Source organism: Mesocricetus auratus, unplaced genomic scaffold (assembly GCF_017639785.1).
Source record: "Mesocricetus auratus isolate SY011 unplaced genomic scaffold, BCM_Maur_2.0 Super-Scaffold_100046, whole genome shotgun sequence".
Lineage (NCBI taxonomy): Eukaryota > Metazoa > Chordata > Mammalia > Rodentia > Cricetidae > Mesocricetus > Mesocricetus auratus.
The window spans coordinates 4,317,968-4,336,092 of record NW_024429223.1 but is presented as its reverse complement, the minus strand read 5'-3'; the positions used below and the strand labels follow the sequence as shown (position 1 = coordinate 4,336,092).

The 18,125-nt window shown below is 45.3% G+C and overlaps 1 protein-coding gene and 1 long non-coding RNA gene across 4 annotated transcripts in view; one reads left to right on the top strand and one right to left on the bottom strand.

Moving 5' to 3' along the window:
• Nucleotides 1–293: 293 nt before the first annotated feature.
• On the bottom strand, nt 294–1,830 carry LOC121135998. Its single transcript, XR_005873109.1, has 2 exons — nt 1,726–1,830; nt 294–1,553 (listed from the first exon to the last, which is right to left on the bottom strand). It is a non-coding gene; the product is annotated as an uncharacterized LOC121135998 (long non-coding RNA).
• Tdrd12 (tudor domain containing 12) overlaps nt 1,127–18,125 on the top strand; it is a 65,436-nt gene continuing 48,437 nt past the window's right edge. For 2 of the 3 annotated variants that reach the window (XM_040735496.1, XM_040735495.1), the window contains exons 1-4: nt 1,127–1,325; nt 11,216–11,374; nt 15,237–15,373; nt 16,541–16,660. In XM_040735496.1, coding sequence (XP_040591430.1) covers nt 1,302–1,325; nt 11,216–11,374; nt 15,237–15,373; nt 16,541–16,660 — 440 coding nt within the window. In that variant the 5' untranslated portion in view covers nt 1,127–1,301. The remainder of the gene's footprint in view (nt 1,326–11,215; nt 11,375–15,236; nt 15,374–16,540; nt 16,661–18,125) is intronic. The other variant, XM_040735497.1, reaches the window with a different exon arrangement.

Here is an 18,125-nt window from a genome sequence, read left to right as displayed (position 1 = left end):
GCTGTGCTACTTATGTAACCATTAAAACTCTATATTGTACTCCCTGCAAGCCCGGTATGCTCTGCACCCGGGTTGCAGTAGCATCCGCAGGCGCCCGTGTACTCAATAAACCACCTCTTGCTTTTGCATCCAGTGGTCTGGCCTCATCCTTGGGCAGAGGGTTCGGTGCCCGGTGCCGAGGTTTTCCACCAGAAGATGGATACAATTGAACGCAAATTGAAGCGATCCCCCCCCCCCCCAGAATTCAACCACCAAAGAATTCTTTTGTAAAAACCATTTGGGTCTACCTCCTCTTCATAGTCCCGTGGTTCCTTTAATTTTAATGGACTATTCTTCCTCTTGTTTGCTGGAGATGCCAGAGAGAGAGAGAGAGAGAAGCACGGATAGCTAACCCTCCCCGTGCTTCTGGCTGTCCTGTTTCACGGTGCGATCCACCACGTCTACCTTCAGAAAACGCTGTTATCTGCCCATAACAACACGAGGACGAGAGAGCCGGGAGTCGAAGGAAGCCCCGTGCAATGAAACACACGTGTGGCCAGAACCTGCCCCCCCCGAAGAAGGTGGGGCCCTTTTTTCCCCCTCCGAATGCGCTCAGGTGGAAACAATGCCAGGAAGCCACAAGGCCTTGGGTGTGGCTCATTAGAAAAGTCTACCCTGGCTCCGTGCCAAAAGTCAGGTATTGATACAGGAGAGATCCAACCGGAGCTTGGTGATGGATGGGGCGTGGAAGTTTGGCCCTAGGGGGGAGTGGAGAGCAGGGCTTCCTGGCAGGCAAGGTTGCAGAAGGAGACTCGGCTTGCATTGCATGCAACAACCTCTCCATCCTCGGTGGGGACGGAGGTAGGTCCTCGGGGACATGGGGACAAGATAAAAGAGCCTGCTGTGTGAGGCTGTCCCCGGAGGAGAGGGACCGGTGCGTCCTCCCTAACCTTGTAATGCACCGACCCGCCTCAGGGCGGCGCTGTGCGCGGCCAGGCCGTTATCCAGGCGGTTTGCGCGCAGGGAGTGGGGGTGGGGAGTGGGGAGCGGTCTAGCCCTCCTGAGGCCTGTGCGCAGGCGCGGGGGTGGGGATGGGGGCGGGGATGGGGGCGGGTGAGCGTGTGCGGGCCGTTAAAAGGGTGTGCGCGAGCGCGCGTGCGGGTTCGGCGAGGTCCCCCGGTGCAGCAGCAGCAGCTCCCCCACCCCCCAGGCCCTGCTCCGAGAGCTGCCTCCCAGCCTGCGTGCGTGGGGCGGCGTGGCGTGGGGTGGCGTCGAGCGGCTCTGCAGGAGAAGGGCGAGGTGGGGCGCGAGGCTTCGACGGGATGCTGGAGGTCCTGGTGCTGAAGGTGAGGGGTCCCCGCCTTCCTCCTCCTCCTCCTCCTCCTCCTCCTCCTCGAGGCCCCCTTCCCCCCACCCCACGCGCCCCTACCGCCTTGGGGGCCCAGCAGCCCAGGTGCCCCAAGGCTGGCTGGCTTTCAGGGTGTGTCTCATTTTGCACACCCTCGTCGTCGTCGTGTGAGGTTGCAAACTCGGTGGCACATGCTGGGACCCCTTCGACGCTCCAGTGTGTAAGCCTGGCTCGGCGGAGCACGCGGGGGGCGGGGAGGGGGAGAAAAAAGAAAAAGAAAAATCACGTTGAGTTCTGGGCTAGCTTGGGCTACTCCGTGCGGAGACCCCCCTCCTCTTCCCCACCCCCATCTCAGGAACACAACCTCCCCAAAGCTAAATATCCACCGGTGAGCCCACCTGCTGTAACTCAGTTTTCCGTGGAAGCCTCGGCCTTGTGACCCTGGTACAGTCACTTTTCCTAACGTCGACTCGCGTGCGCGTGCAGTGTTCAACCTTTGTGCGCGTGCGTCGTTCAGCTTTTATGTGGGCGTGAGCGCCGCGGTGCTCGTGCGTAGAGGGCGGGGGACAACTGTCCTGAGGTCGGGTTCGGGTAGTCAAGCTTGTTTGCGAGTGCCTTTTTTTTTTTTTACTGGATCATCTTACTGATGCTTATTTTATTTATTTATTTATTTATTTATTTATTTATTTATTTATTTTAGGGTTTTAATTCTGTACCCCTGGTTTGCTTGATACGTAAATGAGGCTGGTTTTGAACTTAGAGATCCACCCGTCTTTGTGTTTGCCCCTCTAGTGCTGGGATCAAAGCCGAGCACCACCACCACCACCACCGCCCGGCTTATTATTATTATTATTTTTTATTATGCGTCTGCGTCCTGGATGTGTGCGCATGAGTGTGCAGGTACCCTCGTCAGAGCTGCAGCTCCAGGCAGCGCTGAGTCACCTGGTGTGGGTGCCGGGAGCTGATGAGAACTAGATTCTCCGGGTCTCCTGCAAGAGCAGCCAACCAACCCCTCGCTCTTAACCGCGGAGCCCAGCAGGCATCTTTTCACAAGATGATTGGCCACCTGTGTTAGGCTCAGTGGAAAAATGCCATTTCGGGTCCTCGGGCTGTTTTTCTGAGTGGTTCGGATTTGTTGTGGGGTGGTTGTTGAGTCTTAGATACTCTCTTTACAGTCTGAATACCAGTCCCTTATACCTGATAAGTGATTTGCAAACATTTTCTCCCATTTCCTGGAGTGCTGGTTACTTATAATTGACACAGCCTGAGTAGATGGTCTCAATTAGGTGTTACCTAGGTCAGGTTGGCCTGTGGACGTACGTGTGTGTGTGTGTGTGTGTGTTTGATTGCTAATTGATGTGGGAAGAATGTATCAATTAGGCGTTACCTAGATCAGGGTGGCCTGTGGACATGTGTCAGTGATTTGATCATTGATGTGGGAAAAAGCCCCAGCCCACTGTGCACCCTGGCACCCTGGGCTGTATAATTAAGAAAGTTAGCTGAGCATAAGCAGGCCAGGATCCAGGCATGTGTTCTCACTCTGCTCTTGACTGGGTGCGATGTGTTCTCACTCACTCTGCTCCTGACTGGGTCCGTGTGCCTGGCTCCTCCCGAGTTCCTGACTTGCCTTCCCTTCCACAGTAACGGACTACAGAACAAGCCCTTCCTCCCCTTACATTGTTTCTGGTCAGGATTTATCACAGCAGCAGGAAGGAGACTGGGACACATGGGTTCACTATATTGATAGTCTCTCTGGAGGTGTAAAATGCATTTTTGACGGGGTCAATAGTTTATTTTCCCTTTCGTTGCTGTGACATGGCCAAGCAGCCAATGCCAAATGTAATGTAAAGATTTTGTATTGTTTGCATCTAAGAGTTTCTAGTCCTGCCTACATCTCACAATTAGGCCTTTGATACACTGTGATTTAGTGTTTTTTTTTTGCTTTTTTTTTTTTTTTTGGTTTTTACGAGACAGGGTTTCTCTGTATTGTTTTGGAGGCTGTCGGTCCAGCCTGGCTTTGAACTCAGAGATCCGCCTGACTCTGTCTCCCGAGTGCTGGGATTAAAGGCGTGCGCCACCACTGCCCGGCTTTTTTTGCATTTTTTATCACGGGGGTGCATTCATGTTCATTATGAGGAGGCACATGCGTGAGGAGGTTGTAGAGCTAATTCTACTCTTCCATGTTTATATGAGTTTCAGAGATTGAACTCAGGTTGCCAGGCTACCCCAGCAGATGCTTGTACCTGCTCAGCCATCTTGCCTGTCCCTTGGACTATTTTTTTCTATATGGTGTTAATAAGTTCATTCTTTGGCATGAGACATTCGGTTTCCCATTGATGTTTTTGGAAAGTCTACTGTTTCCTCATAGAATGATTTTGGCACCTTTGTCAGCTATTATTGGCCACATGGTAAAGGCAGGGGTTCTCCCTGGGCTTTTATCCTTCTGGTCTGTATGTCTGCAATTATACTAGCACCACACTGTTTTGATTATTGTAGCTTTGTAGTAAGTTTTGAAATCAGGTATGAGTCCTTCTACCTAGTTGGGTTTAGATACAATGTCTCTTCTACCTCCTTTGGTAGCCCAATCCTCCCCTCCAACTCAGGAGTGTTGGGATCACAGGCTTGTACTGCCGTGAGGATTAAACCTAGGACTCCATACGTAGCTAGGCAAGTATTCTGCTTACTGAGCTACATCCCCAGCACTTTGCTTTGTTGGTTTTAGAGCCTTGTTGGCTACTTACAATCACTTAAGATTTCGTAAGGAAAAAAAAAATCCATTAGGATTTGATAGTAAGAATTGAATCTGTATCTAGTTGTTAACATCTTAATTCATTTGTATCAGTGTTAAGTCTTCTACTCCACAAGTGTGGATGTGTTTTCATGATACCAAACAAGTAACCCAGATGAGCCAAGTAGTTCTCTGCTGCCGAACCGGAAGCCGAAATCCGGGAAAAGAGACCAAGACTTCCTGTGTGCTTCCCCCGTAACGCCCCCTAGCCATGCCCAAAAGTGGGCTTGGCTAGTGACGTAGTTCACTGCCTACGTACGTATATGTCTTTAGTCATGCCTAAAGTGGGTGTGGTTAGCAGTGTGGTAAACCGCTCTTACCTCATCTGTATGCGCCTCTAGTACGGCATACAGGCTTCCTCCTACAGGCATGTGTCCAGCTTTCCCTGTATTTTTGTGTCTGTTTCTTTCTTCATAGTTTTATATTTCCACAGTAGTTGTAATATATTTTTATAGAATCCTTAGGGTTTTCTGTGTAGACAGTCATGTTTATAAAAACTGATAAGTTTATTTATTTTCAGTTTTCCTGACAATCTTATTATCTAACACACTCCAGTCAGTGTTGAATGAAATAATATGGACACCACTATTAGGTTTTTATTTCTTGTGTTTTACTTCCTGCCCTTTGAATATCAATCACGTTTGTAAATACAGCTAGGTGCCATGACACACTCTTGTAAGCCTAGCACTCAGGAGATGGAGGTCACTCTCTGTGAGGTCCGGTCTTGAAACCAAAACACAACAAAGTCCCATTTTGTAACTAAGCTTCTTTAGCCACTAACTATAACCATCTGGTGGCTCCGGGGGTCCTCCCTCTCTTCTTTTCTGTGTCATGGTTTCATTCTTCATATGCCTAGTAACTGACTTTATTGGACTTTGCTTTGTCCCTTCTTTATTATATTAAGCATGAAGGTGACAGTTTTGCTGTTAATTATATGACTATAGAGTTATCTTCAATGAATAAAATCAGAATGACTGCTGTCCCCTCACTCCAGTAATTATAAAAACCTTCAAACAGTCAACCATGGTGGCATGCAACTTTAATCCCAGCACTCAGGAGGTAGAGGAGGCAGGTTGATCTTTGTGAGTTCGAGGCCAACTTAGTCTATATACCCAGCTCTAGGCCAGCCAGGATACATAATGAAATCTGGTCTTTAAAAAAATAAAAGCAAATATTCAGAAGAGTAGAAAAATACTAAAGCAAACTTGTATCCCTGCCCTCTGGTGTGTAGGATGCTGTGTTGGTGTGTTGGCTTCTAGCCCCTCTCAGTAGGAAGAGGTAGACATGCATTCGAAAAATCAATGGTGGTTTTAATTGGTGTTTCAAATTCAAATTTAACTTTTTCCACTTTCTAGCTTATCTCTAAAAATGATACTTTGTGCAGTTTTTAATTTTTAATTGTATGCTGTGTGGTGGTTTGAATAAGGATGGACTCCATAGACTCATAGATCTGATCTGAATGCTTGATCACTATGCATTATTTGAAAAGTTGGGGAGGTGTAGCCCTGTTGGAGGAAGTGTGTCTCAAGGGGTGGGCTTTGAGGTTTTCAAAAGCCCAAGTCGAGCCCTGTGGCTCTCTTCCTGCTGCCTGTGGATCTGGATGTAGAGCTCTCAAGTTCTTCTCCAGCTCCGTGTCTGCCTATGCTTGCTGCAGTGATGACAGTGGACCTAACCTCCAGAAGTGTAAACAAGCCCCAGTTAAATGCCGTCTTAAAAAGAGTTGCCATGCTCATGTGTCTCTTCACAGCAGTAGGATACCAACTAAGACAATACCCATCAGGGCATATACCATGTGGGATGCTGTCCTTGGAGGCCAGGAGACGGCATCAGCTCATCTGGAGCTGGAGTTGCAGGTGGTTTTGAGCTACCTGGCTTGAGTTCTGGAAGTGAACTCAGGTCCTCTGGAAGAGAAGCAATCGATCTTAGCTGCTGCTTCCTCTCCAGCCTCTTATAGGTCTTCTAATTCCACTTGAATTTAGTGTGTGTGTGTGTGTGTGTGTGTGTGTGTGTGAGAGAGAGAGAGAGAGAGAGAGAGAGAGAGAGAGAGAGAGAGAGAGAGAGAGAGAGAGAGAGAGAGAGAGCGCATATGGAGGTCAGAGGACAACTTAACAATTTGTGAAAGTTTTCCCTACTTTATAGGTTCCAGTGATCAGACAACTCAGGTCTTCAGCCTTGGCAACAGGTGCCTTTATGGTATAGCCACCTCACTGGCCTGATTTAAATATATATATAATTCAGATAGCTCTGCCTTCAGTCTTTTATTCTACTCTTCCCTTTCCCCAGGTAATAATCTGTATTTATCACTTATCCTCCCCTAGGTTTTTAGCCTGGGGTTCATACTGAAGATGGAATGTTAACATACACTTGTACACGTATGTTAAGTGCTTTGCCACTGGACTGCACCCCCAGCCCCTCATTGGTGTGGACCGAGTTTCTGTTCCACCTGGTCCCTCAGCCGTTCAGCCCCAAATAAACACACAGAGGCTTCTATTGATTATAAACTGCTTGACTGATGGCCTAGGCGTCTTACTGGCTAGCTCCCTCTTAATTATTAACCCATTACTGTTAATCTGTGTATTTCTACATGGCCTTACCTTACTGGAGAATGCCTGATGTCCTATCTTCCCGGTAGCTACATGGCTTCTCTCTGGCTGCTCCTCTCTCCTTCCTCCTCCCAGAATTCCTCTAGTCTGGTAGCCACACCTATCCTTCCTGCCTGGCTACTGGCCAATCAGCATGTGTTCATCAACCAATAAGAGGAACACATATTCACAGCATGCAGGATAGCATCCATAATCTCTTTTCTGTCTAAATAAAAGGGAAGGTTTTTACTTGAACATAGTAAAATTATATAGAACAAAACAGTTATCAAGCAATAACTATAGTTAACAATATTTAGTCCATTAACCTTTGACAAAATTTAAAGGAAATACTCTATCATCTATCCTATCTTTGTGAGCCTAAAGTTGCATATGTAACTTATCTTTTATCATAACTAAGGAAATTTATAAATGTAGCTATCTGTCTTCAACTCCATCAAAGACCTCAGAAGGATAATATGTAAACTCTAGAATTGACAGAGACATCTTGCTGTCTGGACAGTTACCCAAAGTTAGTAGTGTTGGGACATCCATCTTCAGCCTACAGGGTAAGAGAAGACTTCTCATCAGGGCAGGGAACTTTAAACTGTCCCGCCTGTATTGGCAGTTTGTCAGTCATTTTTCTCTGTGTCCTTCAAAATGTCTGGCAGACTGTCCATCTTGTTTTCAAGTTCAGCAGTCATTTTCCTGTGGGTCCTGCATGTCCAGTTTATACAGCAACAGTCAAACAGTCCAGGCAAGAACAGTTTTTTGCCCAAATGGCTAATCTTGTCATGTTGAAGGCAAACTCCGTGAGTTTCTTTGATGCCCATCTTTCTCTCTGACATAATTGGTGTTTCCAGGAGCAATTATATCTCTTTGTCATGAAAAACTCTAATAAACCATTTTAAATGTCATATTCTTAGGTCTTTGAAAGGTTTCGAAGAATGCCTGTCTGTTTGAAATGTATCTCTGTATGTCTAGAAAACCTAACATAACTAAGTTTTGACTATTATAGGTGACTATCTACAATCTGTATTTAATTATACATTACATTTTAAAATTAGCTGTATAAACATAATATCTAAACAAGAATAGATACATATAACAAAATTGACTATAAATTTGTATCAAAAACCATACCAATGCAAGTATTTTTATGTCATATTCCCTTTTTTCCTTTAGAAAGAGATTGGTTGTGATCATTATCCATTTATAACCAACCCTGTTTAAAAGAAAAAATGTTTATAAACAATATTTTGAAATATGGGCGTAGTTCTCTCCAAACTGCTTCCTGCTGTTTGGGGGTGCTGTCAGTCCCATGGGTATCTTGAGAAAACCCAGAAACCTGGCCCAATCTTGGCTGTGGTGGTCTGAGGCTGCATTGTCTCAGCTGTTTTGGGTGTTGGGTCACCTGGGTCACTGCTTGGGGGGGGATCTTGCTTCATAAAACCATATTAGTCTGGAAGGAATCCATAGCTTTTCATCTTCTGTGGAAACAAAAGCAGAACCTCTTTTCCAAAGTAACATGTTCTTAGACTTATATATTATGACAATGCCTTGACTTCAAAATTTAAGTTGGATTAATCCAGCAGCACTTACAATCAAATGTCTTTTAGCAGCTGTTGTTCCTTCCTCAGTAATCAAGCAATTCAAAGATAACACAATAACATGTAAGATCCAGACTCCCTATGTACTCTCCATCTTTACGTGGCTTTTCTTTTATTACTCTATTTCTTTTTTTTCTTTTCTTTTCTTTTTTTTTGGTTTTTCGAGACAGGGTTTCTCTGTGGCTTTGGAGGCTGTCCTGGAACTCACTTGGTAGACCAGGGAGGTCTTGAACTCACAGAGATCTGCCTGCCTCTGCCTCCCGAGTGCTGGGATTAAAGGTGTGCACCACCAACACCCTTACTCTATTTCTTTTACTTTTATCTTTTGGTTTTTTGAGACAGAGTTTCTCTGTGTAACTTTGGCTGCCCTTGAATTCACTCTGTACACCAGGCTGGTCTTGAAATAACAGATCTGCCTGCCTTTGCCTCCCAAATGCTGGAATTAAAGGTGTGTGCCACCACAACCAGCCTTTTGATTTATTTTTAACCATTTTATATGTTTTCTTTTCCAAGCCTACATATAACACACTGTAAACCCTTTAGAGTTTTTTCCTCATCTGAATCTGTCTTTACTGTATATCTTTATCTTTTTCTGGCCACGATTCTTTAATTTGTTGAGTAGCATGACTAAGACTAAAGTGGCGGCTGGCCCTGTCCTATCCCTTGGGTTTTCCAGAGTCTAGGATTTATGGCAGTTTCCAGATTCATGTCATCACCAAGAAGCATGCCACCCGCTGTTCATAAACGCCTCTCTCTCTCTCTCTCTCTCTCTCTCTCTCTCTCTCTCTCTCTCTCTCTCTCTCTCTCTCTCTCTCTCTCTGTCTCTGTTTTTCCAGACAAGGTTTCTCTGTGGCTTTGTAGGCTGTCCTGGAACTCACTCTGTAGACCAGGCTGGTCTCGAACTCACAGAGATCCGCCTGCCTCTGCCTCCCGAGTGCTGGGATTAAAAGCTAGCACCACCACTACCTGGCTAGGAAGCCTCTCTTAAAGGAACCGTGAGCCGCTGCTTGCCTCTGGCAAACAAAGCCCACCCGAGAAAATGCTGCTACCAAGAAGCTGTACTTGCCTCTGTTCTTTTGTGTTTAGAATCCCCTTCTAAGATTTTGTCAGGTTTTACATGGAAATTCTTGACCCATGTTAGGGGTGCCATTTATAGATGGAGTTTCTGTCCCACCTGCCCGTTTAGCCCCAAATAAACACATAGAGGCTCATATTAATTATAAACTGATTGACTGATGGCCTAGGCTTCTTACTGGCTAGCTCCTTCGTAATTATTAACACATAACTGTTAATCTATGTATTTCTACATGGCCTTACCTTACTGGAGAATGCCTGATGTCCTATCTTCCCGGTAGCTACATGGCTTCTCTCTGGCTGCTCTTCTCTCCTTCCTCTTCCCAAAATTCCCCTCGTCTGGCAGTCCCACCTATCCTTCCTGCCTGGCTACTGGCCAATCAGCATGTGTTCATCAACCAGGAAGAGGAACACATATTCACAGCATGCAGGACGTCCCCCGCCACACTGGCTTTCTCTTGTTCCCCTTCTTTTCCCCGTATCCCTCTAGCCCACTTTTGAGACTGGAACGGTAGCTCAGGCCAGCCCTCCAACTCACTGTATAACTATGGATGCTCCTGCTGCCCTCCCTCTGCCTCCCAACCCTGGGATCACAGGCGTGTGCCAACACATCTGACTCTGTGACATGCTGGAGATAAAAATGTCATATATGCTAGGCAAGCGTGTCACCAGCTGAGCTACAGCCTCAGCCCCGTCCTGTGTGACTCTGGACTTCACACGACCCAGGTGACACGGGAATGACGCGCAGACACATGCGCTGAGTCATGGTGGGCTGTGCACACTGGTGGAGTGGCAGCGGCTTTGCAGCAACCCGAACCCCAGTGAGTCATTAGGTTGGGCAGGAGCCTGAGGAGTTAGCCAGGCCCTGAAGACTTTTCACCCGAGGCTCTTGAGGAGAAGCTGTAGTTGCACGTTTTTAAGCACACTGTCACCATCTACATGCCTGTGTCCCTGTCACCAGCACACAGTCACACAGGACTTTATCTGCTCCCTCCGGACCCACTCAGAGCTTCCTTGACTCCCCACACTTAGGTTCTTATCTTGTTTTCCCTTTCATCTTTCAAGCTTTTTTGTTTTTGTTTTTTGAGTCAGGGTCTCTACATAGCCCCGGCTATCCTGGAACTCACACTGTAGATCAGGCTGGCCACTGCCTCCTGATGCCCTTGATCTCTGATATTTCAAAAATATGCATGATATTCATAAGCAAGCCACGGACAGTATTTATAACCTGTTTATTTTTATTTTTATTTCTTGTTCACTGTGTTCTGCCTGCATGTATGTCTGCGTGAGGATGTCAGAGGTCCTGGAAATGAAGTTACAGGCAGGAGTGAGCTGCCACGTGGGAGCTGGGAGTTGAACCTGGGTCCTCTGGAAGAACAGCCAGGGCTTTTAACTGCTGAAGCATCTCTCCAGTCCCTGTAACCTGTTTTTCAGAAAGGAAAAACCTGCAGGGTGGTTGTAGACATCATTGAGAATTGCCTGCCTATGCTTCTTTGTGTGCTTGGGGATTTTATCTTCCATCTGACCTTGTTTTGTTGTTTGTGTTTGTTCTTATATTTTTGTTTGTTTTGGTTTTTGCTTTGTTTTGTTTTTTTCAAGACGGGGTCTCACCATGTAGCCCTGGTTGTTCTGGAACTCACTGTGTATCCCAGGCTGCCTTGAAACTCACATAGATGTCCCGTTACAGCAGCTTCAGTCTGACCATTTCAGACAAAGGCGCTTGTCAAGGTTTTGTTAGATCATTCCATGTTGGAAACAATTACTGTGATTTACGGTTTTATATCACATGACTCTACTTCTAAATCCTACATTGTTTTGTCTTCTTAAAATATTACAGATCGAAGATCCAGGTTGCTTCTGGGTAATTATAAAAGGATGTAGTCATTTTTTAGAACAAGAAGTCGACTATCAAAAACTCAACAGTGCCATGAATGACTTCTATAACAGCATGTGCCAAGACATAGAAATAAAGCCATTAATGCTGGAAGAGGGGCAGGTATGTGCCTTTCTATGTTACCCTTAGACCTAAATGTGCTCTGATCTCAGTGTTTAAAACAGCAGTCAAAACGCAAAATGTTCTGTACCTAGATGGAATATTTCAGCTACTCCTGTCATATCGCCTGGAGCTAGTTTATTTTGCACAAGGTAGAACCTCGTCTTGGAAGAGGATGGTTAGGCAAGGTTCTCCTACCATGGGCAGGCCCCAGGGAGCAAACTCCATGGCCGTGTCAGCAGGAACCTTTACTGTAGAGCTGCCTCACCAACTGACTATATATAAAGCACAGGGCTGTCTTCCCGGGGCTGGGACCCGGGGCTGGGACCCGGGATCTTAATTGGTGTTGGTGCTTCTTTTCTTTTTTCCTTTCTCTGCTGTTGTTCAGGCTGTGGGCAGCTCAGTTTCTTTAGTCTGCTCGCTCCACGTTGGCCCCCTTGTGTTCTTGTGACACAAAGTCCACTGTCCTTATCCTGCCCTCTTGTCAGGCATTTTTCAGGAGAGTGAACTTTTATAACAGAGTGACAGGAAACGATTTATAAGCTTGTTTTGAGAAAAAAAAAACCTAGAAAACATTTGCATGTCTCCTCCATTGTTAACATGATGTCTTGTTTTTCCTGTAGCACTGGAATGTTAGCTCCAAAGGTGACGCTAGCTCAGCTGGGCTGTTATGGCGTGTGCACATGCGTGTCTGCGTATGACACATAGCCTGTTTACTTTTTCAACTTTCCCTTTGTCCTTTATATTTTGTATAGACTGATAGCATAGTTAAATGTTTCGGAAAGACAGATTTGATCTCTTTTCCTCAATATCTATGCTGTGAACTCCTGTCGTATTAATTAGGAGGTGTTGAGATGCCAGTGGGTTGAGATTGTGGCAACCTCGTCGCACCATTGCCATCAGAGCCTCCCTTAACAGTCTCTCCATTCAGTAGCGGCCACCACTGCGTAGATCAGCTCTTTCATTCTTGTTTTTGACATAAGATTTTTCTCATTCCCTGTGCATTCTGAGTTAGGATTCATAAAGCCAAAAGTAGAACTTGTCCTCATGTATTAACTAATAAAATAGGAAATGGTTACCTGGGCATGGTGGCACACACCTTTAATCCCAACACTTGCAGGGAGGCAGAGGCAGGCAGATCTCTGTGAGTTTGAGGATAGAGAGCCAGGGCTGTCTGGAAAGACCCTGTCTCAACAACAAAAACAAAAACAGAAAGAAAACAAACAATTAGTAGTGTAAACACTTAAGAATCTTTTTAGAAATTTATGTATTATGTATTTTATATATTTCTGTATTAGGCATTTTATGTATTTTATGCTCTATCTGCATGTGCAGCTTTATTCCTGAAGAGGGCACCAGATCCGACTATAGATATTAGTGAACCATCATGTGGGTGCTGGGAATTGAACCCTGGTCCTCTGGGAGAGCAGCCAGTATTCGAATCACGAATCTAATTAATCTTAATCAATAAAGAATGGGAGCCAAATAATTGGGGTAAAAGCTGAAAGATCAGAGAAACAGAGCAGTAGCCACCAGAGACCTCTTAACCTCTCCCGAATCCTCAGACCGAAAAGGGGCGAAAACCTGTCTCTTCTCAACTCATCACTTCCCTGCCTCCTCTCCTCCAGACCTCCAGACCTCTATGGTTAACTAGTGACTTACTCCATCCTCTGATCTCCAGGGAAGCTTCTTTGTCAGAACATAAACAAAGCATCACACAAGTGCTCTTAACCCCCGAGCCATCTCTCCAGCCCCCTTAAGAATGATGCTTACTCATACAATTTTTCATCTTCGTGATTGGTGCCCAGTTATCCCCTTGGGAACTCAGCTTCTCAACTTGTTTATTCTTGTACTGGGGATGGAGCCCTGAGCTTCATGCCCAGCCCCTTTGCAGGCGCAGTGTCATCTCGAGCTTTGTGGCTTCTGAGCCTTCTTTCCTTTCTTTTGAAAAGCAGATATCTATCAGGTGATCAGGTGGCCCCTCGATCCAGGGGCTCTGGTGCTGCTCCCCCGGGATGGGCGTCCTTCTGTAAACTGCTTTTCTGCTCGTGGGCCTACAGAGGGTAGGGCAGCATCCTGGGCATGTCATAGCCATGGGACAGCACTTAGAGCGCTGTTCCTTGTGTTTCCTCTTCCCTCTTGAAGAGGCGACGGAGAAGGCATGTCTTCATAGGGAGGTTGTCACCACCAGAGTGCTGTGTGCTGCGTCCGCTGCGCAGCCTGTATCCAATAATGTGGCAAGGGTGTCGGGATTGACACAGAGACTGGTCGGTTGCATTAAGAAATCTTTATGCTCCCCAAGTAGGCTCAAGAGAACTTCCCAAGGAAAACGCTTCCCTCCAGAAAAGCTTTTGTCATAAATACATCCACACACGGCACACACATCTCTCTTCCTCCTTCTGACCGGTGGTTAAATCCCTGACACCAGAATCGGTGACAGCAGGGGGCAGGAAGAAGTGGCTAGCCATCGGGAAGATCAAAGTCAGGGTGTGTCAGTGAGCCGGCCCTTATCAAGCCCTTATCAGGAACTTATGGCACTGGATTGTTTTCAGTAAACATTGTTTCACAGCTGCCTGCTCCCAAGCTGATGGAGGAGTGGGTTTCCGGCTAAGGTCTGTTGTTCCCACAGGTGTGTGTTTTAGATGACAGGGATTGAAGCCGAGTTTTTGCATACAGATGCACTACTGAGCTACAACATGTTCATTATTTGTATCACTGTTATACTTGATAGATTGCTGTAGAATGGCAGCTTCAGAATCTGCTGGCTGTGGAAGGAAGGTGACCGTATAACCTATCCCACAGTGGCTTTGATTCTGTCACTCGATAGAGGGGCTCTTCATTCTTTGTCACAGTTCCTCTCCAGCCACTGGCTTTTGAGCTCTGTAACGTTCTTGAGGAATGGCCGTATTGTATTTTCCAACTTCAGTTTGCAGGTGGTTTATAAAGTTGTTTGCTTGCCCAGAACACACTGTGTAAACAGGACGGGCCTCTTAATCACGTAGAAGTCATCCTGTCTTGGACATTAGGCCAGCACTCATAGGACTGAAGCACTTGGTTCCAATAACCTTGATTTCATCTACAAATAGCCCTATAGTGGATTTTTTATTACAGTGTGTTTTCATGGTGATAACATGACAATTATCCTGTGGTCAGTACATGGTCAACACGTGGTTTGCCTGAATGGATTGCCAGTCACGTGGCCTGTGGCCTGGTGGGGCCCTGTGATCCAGTAAGGATATTAAGGGCCATCACTTTGTCAGAGTGGTTCCTTTAAGAGCAGCTGCAGGCATTCAGCAAGTAGTGTTTGAAGACTTAGTATATAGCAGGCACTATCCACTGACCAAAAAACCCCAGGTGGCATCATATGGTCATAGAGCAGGGACTATTTATGCCAGACAGGAAACAGACATTAAAGTGTGTGAGCCATGGCGAAAAGGAATCCAGGGTTGAGGTGTCTGACAGCAATTTGTAGGCTCTGTTCTTTGAAGAGGAGAGAACAGTGCGGTTTTAACTTGCATGTTGTAGAGACAGCTACCTGCTAAGACCCTCATGGAGATCTGAGTTACTGCAGAGCCTAATTTACAAGTTAGGCCTAGGAAGACACTGGCAACAGTAATAAAGTAACATCGTCATGGCACAGTACACTATCATAAAGTCCACGGTAATAAGAACCCACTATAGGCTATTCATATATTGGCTTTCAGACTGTAGTTATCTGTGAGCAACAGAAATTGATTAAAGGTAACTACTGTAATAAGAAGACATTCCTGAACTTCTGCCCGATGGGCAGTGGTCATGCTCCTCTGAGATCTGAGGGGCTTTTGAGGTCTCCCATGTGTGACGAGAGACTGTTTTCATTTTGCAGGTGTGTGTGGTGTTCTCTCAGGAGCTGAAGTGCTGGTGCAGGGCTGTGATTAAGTCGATCGTCTCTTCTGCAGACCATTACCTGGCAGAGTGCTTCCTTGTGGATTTTGCCAAGTACATTCCAGTAAAATCTAAAAAGTACATACATGTTAATTTTGCCTTATCTGCCTTAGGGAGACAGATGGCATTTTTAAAGAAGAACATCAGTAAAGGAAATACATTAAGTCTTTAAAAACTAAAGATGTACTTTCAGTTATGTGTACATATGGTGTGTGTGCGTGAGTGCGTGCGTGAGTGTGTGCATGTGCCAGAAGACCATTGGATCGTGGAGCTGCAGTTAGAGGCAGTTGTCAGCCAGCTGATGTGGTAATAGAACCAAAATCAGGCTGTAGCAGCCTTGTTCTTGACTGCGAAGCTATGTCAGTGTCCGTCTTTAAGGTAGGGAGAGACTTGGAAACACAAATGGTCAGACTAGGGCTCGCAGGTGGCTTCTGTCCTGAAAGCGTAAGACAAGCCTTCCTCTCTGCATCTGGGTGCCTCTGCCAACCACTGTCTGGTCTGTTCCCCTCGCTTGCTCATGGACACAGTAGATCTTAGAGGGAACTGCTCAAAAACAATGCTGCCAAGAATCATACAAGAGGAGGACGCAGGCCACCGCTAGGGACACACAGGGAGGGCGTGACCGACTCTTAGGGAGGTCACAAGAGCCAAATGTCCATTGGGCAGGCTCCTCCAACTCTGGGACTGGATGTCATTGTTTACTCAACTAATAGGCCAATCTTTGAATTTTTTTGCCAACCTTTTCAGTAAGTATGAAGACCCTGCCTACCTGAATTTGGTATTTTGATACCTGAAATAGCCAGGCATGGCGATTGTGACACGTGCCTGTAATCCTAGCCCTTGGGACATGGAAACAGGCCTATCTGAACTATGTGAGACCTTGTCTAAAAGAATAAAATAAAAATTTATGTAGACTTATTCACAGGTTTAATTGTTTTCAGTATTTCTCACCATTTGTAGCCTCACTAGACACATTTTCTTGCCTAAACTCCTGTGGCATGGAATTTTAATAACAGGTTATTTATTCATAATATGTATACCTTTATACATAAAACTTAAGTTTTCTTTTGTTCCTTAGGGAACAGTTGATGAACCCTTGGTCAGATGTCTCTAAGCATTGTTGTAGCTATATCAGAAAAAAGGAAGAATTGTTTTCTATATAAAGTATATTAAGTATATGTGTCTTTTAAATGAATTTATTATGTGTAATTTTTTACTTATAATTATTTGTGTTTTACTTTTAAGCATCCGAGTTGCAGTAGAATCCTTTATGCAACTTCCTTATAGAGCAAAAAAATTCAGACTTTACTGTACGAAGCCTGTGACATTGCACATCGACTTCTGTGAAGACAGTGCTGAGATCGTGTGAGTGCAGCTTTTCGAAAGCTTGAAATATTGGCACCCATTTTACTTCTGTGTGTGTTTCCATCATTTGTTATGAAGAGCAAGCACAATCAGAGAAAGTGCAATCTAGTAATTTAGAAGTTGGCTCCACTCGCATGCAGGCTTGGTGTGACATTGTGAAGAGCCACTGTTCACCTTCAGGCTAGATCTTAACTAAAATGATGTGACGTAGGGCGGCCTCATTGGATAAGGGGAAAGGAACGCGTGTCCTGGTTACCTTAGAAATAAGGATAGCCTGTCACACAGAATGCTGGCAGTTTTTAAATTGTCCTTCCCAGTGAGCAACACACCTGGGCAATGAAGAGTCATGAGACAGAACTCGTGTGGATTTCAGGCTGCTTGAGTAGGAGAATGTCAGCAGCTTTCTTTCTCCCTGAATAAACTGACAGTATTTTACGCAGCACTTTGGCTGTGTCAGGGATCAGTAAAATAGCTGTTGTAATGTACAGTATTTTACGCAGCACTTTGGCTGTGTCAGGGATCAGTAAAATAGCTGTTGTAATGTACAGTATTTTACGCAGCACTTTGGCTGTGTCAGGGATCAGTAAAATAGCTGTTGTAATGTACAGTTTTTGCGTGTGGCAATTGTCCAGTTGCCTTCCTGTTTCTTTTTCCCAAAATTAAAAACAGGGAAATCGGGGTGGTTGTGATAATTAGAGGAAATATAATAAACCAGGTGAGATGGAGTATGCCTGTAGTCCACATTCTTGCTTGTTGCCTCAGCGATGCTGTGAGATTTGGTCTCAAAAACAAGCAGAAATAATATAAAACATAAGAGAATTCACTGTCAGATCTGATAACTGCAGGAGTGAAAGTATTTTCCATTTTTATCATTTTTTTCTTGTGAGAAATTTTTTTTTTGGTTTTTCGAGACAGGGTTTCTCTGTGGCTTTAGAGGCTGTCCTGGAACTAGCTCTTGTAGACCAGGCTGGTCTCGTCTTGTGAGAAATTTATAATGAGACCTTGTTACCAAATATTTTCCAAGTGTTATGCCAACGTAGACTAAACTGCTTTGAAAATGACCAAGCCTCTCTGAATGATATTCCTCCCTTTGCTGAAAATAGATATTTTCTCTCACAACGCATCCTGATTACAGTTTCTCAGTTCCCCTCCCATCCAGATGTACTCCCTTTCTATCTCACTAGGAAACAGGATTCTAAGTGATTATAAAATATAGCAAAATGAAGTGTAATAAAACAGTCACATCAGAGTTGGACAAGACAAACAACAGAAGGAAAAGAGCCCAAGAGAAGGCACGAGACACAGAGACTCACTTGTTCCCACACTCAGGAATTCACTAACAACCTTAAACCGGAAGCCATGATACATACAGAAGGACCTGGTAGAGATCCGTGCAGGTCCTGTGCATGCTGCTGAGTCTGAGTTCCTGTGAGCTCTGCTCATGTTGGTTTAGAGGGCCTTGTTT